At 39.4% G+C, this 3,466-nt stretch overlaps 1 protein-coding gene across 1 annotated transcript; it reads right to left on the reverse strand.

Moving 5' to 3' along the window:
- On the reverse strand, positions 414-908 carry LOC107612076 (serine/arginine repetitive matrix protein 2-like). The gene has a single exon (XM_016313911.1). The coding sequence runs from the start codon at positions 906-908 to the stop codon at positions 414-416; it is 495 nt and encodes a 164-aa protein (XP_016169397.1).

A 3,466-nucleotide genomic window follows, 5' to 3' on the forward strand; every position in this document is an offset into this window, starting at 1 on the left:
GTTAAGCCGTCAATCTCTAAGCACTCGTCATTGAACCTATCTAGGTACTTCCTGGTCGGTTCGCCAGTTCTCTGTGTCACCCCGAGCAAGTTAATCGGGTGCTTCGCTTTAGCAATACGTGTGGTAAACTGAGCTAGGAAGGCGTGGGTGATGTCCGCGAAGGTCGTCACGGAGCCTTGGGGGAGGGGGTTGAACCAACGTATTGCCGAGCCCGCTAGGGTGACAGGGAAGGCGTGACATCTCACTTCATCGCCTACCCCTTCCAAGTTCATCCTGGCCTCGAAAGCCGTTAGATGCTCTTGGGGGTCTTGGGTCCCATCATACCTCATGTCCATTGGCTTATCGAAGTGCTTCAGTAGCCGGACCTCGAGGATCGAATGGTGAAACGGGGTTTCCCCCATGATTACAGGTTGTCACCTTCTCCTTGGTCTTTCTCTGCTGTCCTCTCGATTTTCCTCCACGGTATTTCTTGTCGGAGGTCGGGTGTAACTTATGGGATCTCGCCGTCTTCTCGGCACTTCCCTGCTTTCTCCTTGGCTTTCTGACTCCGATCGGGGGCTCGGGGTGCATCTGGAGCGGCTCCTTCGGGGGCTTCTCCCTCTCCTTTGAGGAGATCGAGAACGCTCTTGCCTCGGAGCTGGTTGGTGGCGCTCTCTGCTAGCCACCTCCCGCTCCAGGTTTTGCATTCTGTGGCGCAACTCCTGTATTATTCTGGCGCTGTCACTACCTGTTCCTCCAAAGGGTCGCCTCTCGTGGGAGCGCGAAGGGAGCTCAGGTTGTCGCAGGGGGGATCTTGTGCGTTCGCGAGAGGAAGCCACGGAGGCTACCTTGCCGATTCTGGGGACCATTTTCTCCCCGCGTGATTCGCCTCCGTCGTCAGCCTCTACATGACCCAACAGAAAGTCCATCTTGGCCGGTTCCCACAGACGGCGTCAATGTTCGGTTCTTTGGGTTCCGAACGGGTCAGTGGAGCTCTGAAAGTGGAGTGATAGGAACCAGCCTTGGTATGGGTCCAGAAAAGGGGTGTTAAGGTTTCACAATCTCACGAGCTATTGCAATGAGAGGAGGGAGACGCCACCTGCAATGATACTCCGACGCTCAAGTCAAGAGAGGATACAGATGGCTGCGGGAGTGAGGGTGGTAATGACGTACCTTGTGGGAGGGATAGAGCCCTCCCCATATATACCCGCAAGGACAGACCCACCTTCCTCGAAGTTTCCCTGCAGAGCTGTTGTATGGTGAGCTGGGGGACAAGTGTCAGGGTCGGTTTCCCGGCTCGGGTTCGACGCCCATTGATCCGACCGCCCAGGTCGAGTTAGGCTGAACACTAGCTAGGCTGGGCCGTAACAATAATAATATAATTTTTTTAATACACCATTAAATAAAAGTAAAAAGATAGATATAAAATTAATATTAGTTACTATCATAGAATAATGGACATAACAATCTCATACAAATTTAACAAATTGAACAAATTGAAGTGAATCAGTGGTATCATATTGCCGTCGAGATAAAATATTCCTCATCTCATTAGACTATACATTGGTAGCCCAGTTTTTTAAATGTAGGTTTTCTTTCTAGAGACAATAAAAAAGCCAACCTGACATTTTATTTTTCTGTTCCATTGTTAGTGTTATTTTTATACAAATATATATCAGCCATCAAAAAATAAAATATTTTGTCTCTGCAATCGTCTATAAAATATGAATGTTGGAAAATCTATTTTCAATGCAATTATTTTATGAAAAACAATATAATAAAAATAAAAACTAACAATTGATCAATTTACTTATTAAATTTCATAAATATCTTGAATAGTTTAAAGACAGATTTAAAAGGACCGTCGGTTGTAAACGCACCAATAACCCAGTTTTCACTTTTCAATAGTATGTTTTTTTGGTCTTTGTTCTTCCTTAAAAAATAGACAAATTTATTTCTCAAATACCGATGAGACACCTTTTTCTTAATGTATCATAATTATTTTTATTTTGTAATATTCCATAAATCATTTCTTTTATCTCATATAAATAAGCTAAAGTATTTATAAAACTTTTTAAATATTTTTTAAATTGGTCCAATTTTCTCTATAAAACTCAAAATTAATAAAATTTGCTTCATAATATTTATAAATAAATATTCCACATGTTTTCTCGTGTCAACAATATCTAGATAATATTCTAAACCGGCTATAAAAGAATAAAAGAATAATTTTAAAAAATTTTCGAAACTCATACGTTGTTCAAAAAACCTAATGCTGTTTACGTTAACTTCAATCAATTTTATTTTTCGTCTTATATTTATTTACATCACATTAAAAACCAAAATATCATTATTTTTTTATATTAATTTTAATTTTTTTTATTTTTTTTAATTCATATTTATCCTAAAATAATAATATTATATTAATAAATTAAATTAAAAACTAACTATAATATAATATTATATTAACATCAATCAATAATTTATATTAATATAATCAATATTACTTCAAATACAATTTAACTACGTAAAAGGAACAAAAGAGAAAAAATTACCTCTGCACTGGAGAAACAGAACTAAGAAGGCGAGTACAACGGCGAAGCACACTGCAGATGGAGCCGAGGCAACGAGTCAGGGACAAGCAGAGGCTGGATCGACGCAGATGAAGACTAGCACGGCGAAGCACACCGGGGCAGCACACAGACGAGCAGAGGAGCTGGAAACGAGACAGTGACCGTGACCGTGACCGTGGGGTGAGTTAGAAAGGTGAGGTCCTCTGCTTGTCTCAAACCAAAGATGGTCTTCATTGCTCCTTCCCCTTCTCCTGAAGTTACTGATACAATGACGTTGCCTGCAGGATCCTGTACAATCAAAGATTTTTCCAATTTTTGAAAAATAGGCTAAACGATGGCGTTTTGGAAAGAATTAAGAAAAAAAACAAAAACAGTGCCAGAAATTTATATTATTAAAAAAATCCCTGGATTTCTAAATTGAAAAATTGAATGGTGAGGGAAGAAGAAGGTGAAGGAAAGGGAGAGGTAGTGCCATGGAAGACAATGGTGACAAGGAGTATGTAATTGATGAGTAAAATGAAGAGCAGTTAAGGAAGAAGAAGTGTTGCTCACACCACTAAAAACTGGAATAAAAATAAGCGAATATTATCCAAGAATAAAAACCAATAGCCCACTTTTTCATCAGATCTCCAGTTATTATCCAGTATCACTTACATATCTAAGAAGATTGAGACTTTGATTTGGGATGCAAAAACCTCTGTTATTCCTACTACAAGTGACTTCGAGCACAATCACACCAAAGACAAACACATCCAATTCATAGCAAAAAAATCATAACAGAACCAAAACCTTAAACCAAGAATCTCAACCAAGAAAATAATGAATTCAGAAATCAGAATAAACACAAAAAAGATAAATAAAATCAGAATAAACCCTAAAATCTAATAAAAACAGAACAAAATCAAATAAACCAA

Source organism: Arachis ipaensis, chromosome B01 (assembly GCF_000816755.2).
Source record: "Arachis ipaensis cultivar K30076 chromosome B01, Araip1.1, whole genome shotgun sequence".
Lineage (NCBI taxonomy): Eukaryota > Viridiplantae > Streptophyta > Magnoliopsida > Fabales > Fabaceae > Arachis > Arachis ipaensis.

What these genes read in the sequence shown, in the direction of transcription:
- LOC107612076 (XM_016313911.1), bottom strand. Translation starts at nt 908, where the DNA reads ATGGACTTTCTGTTGGGTCATGTAGAGGCTGACGACGGAGGCGAATCA.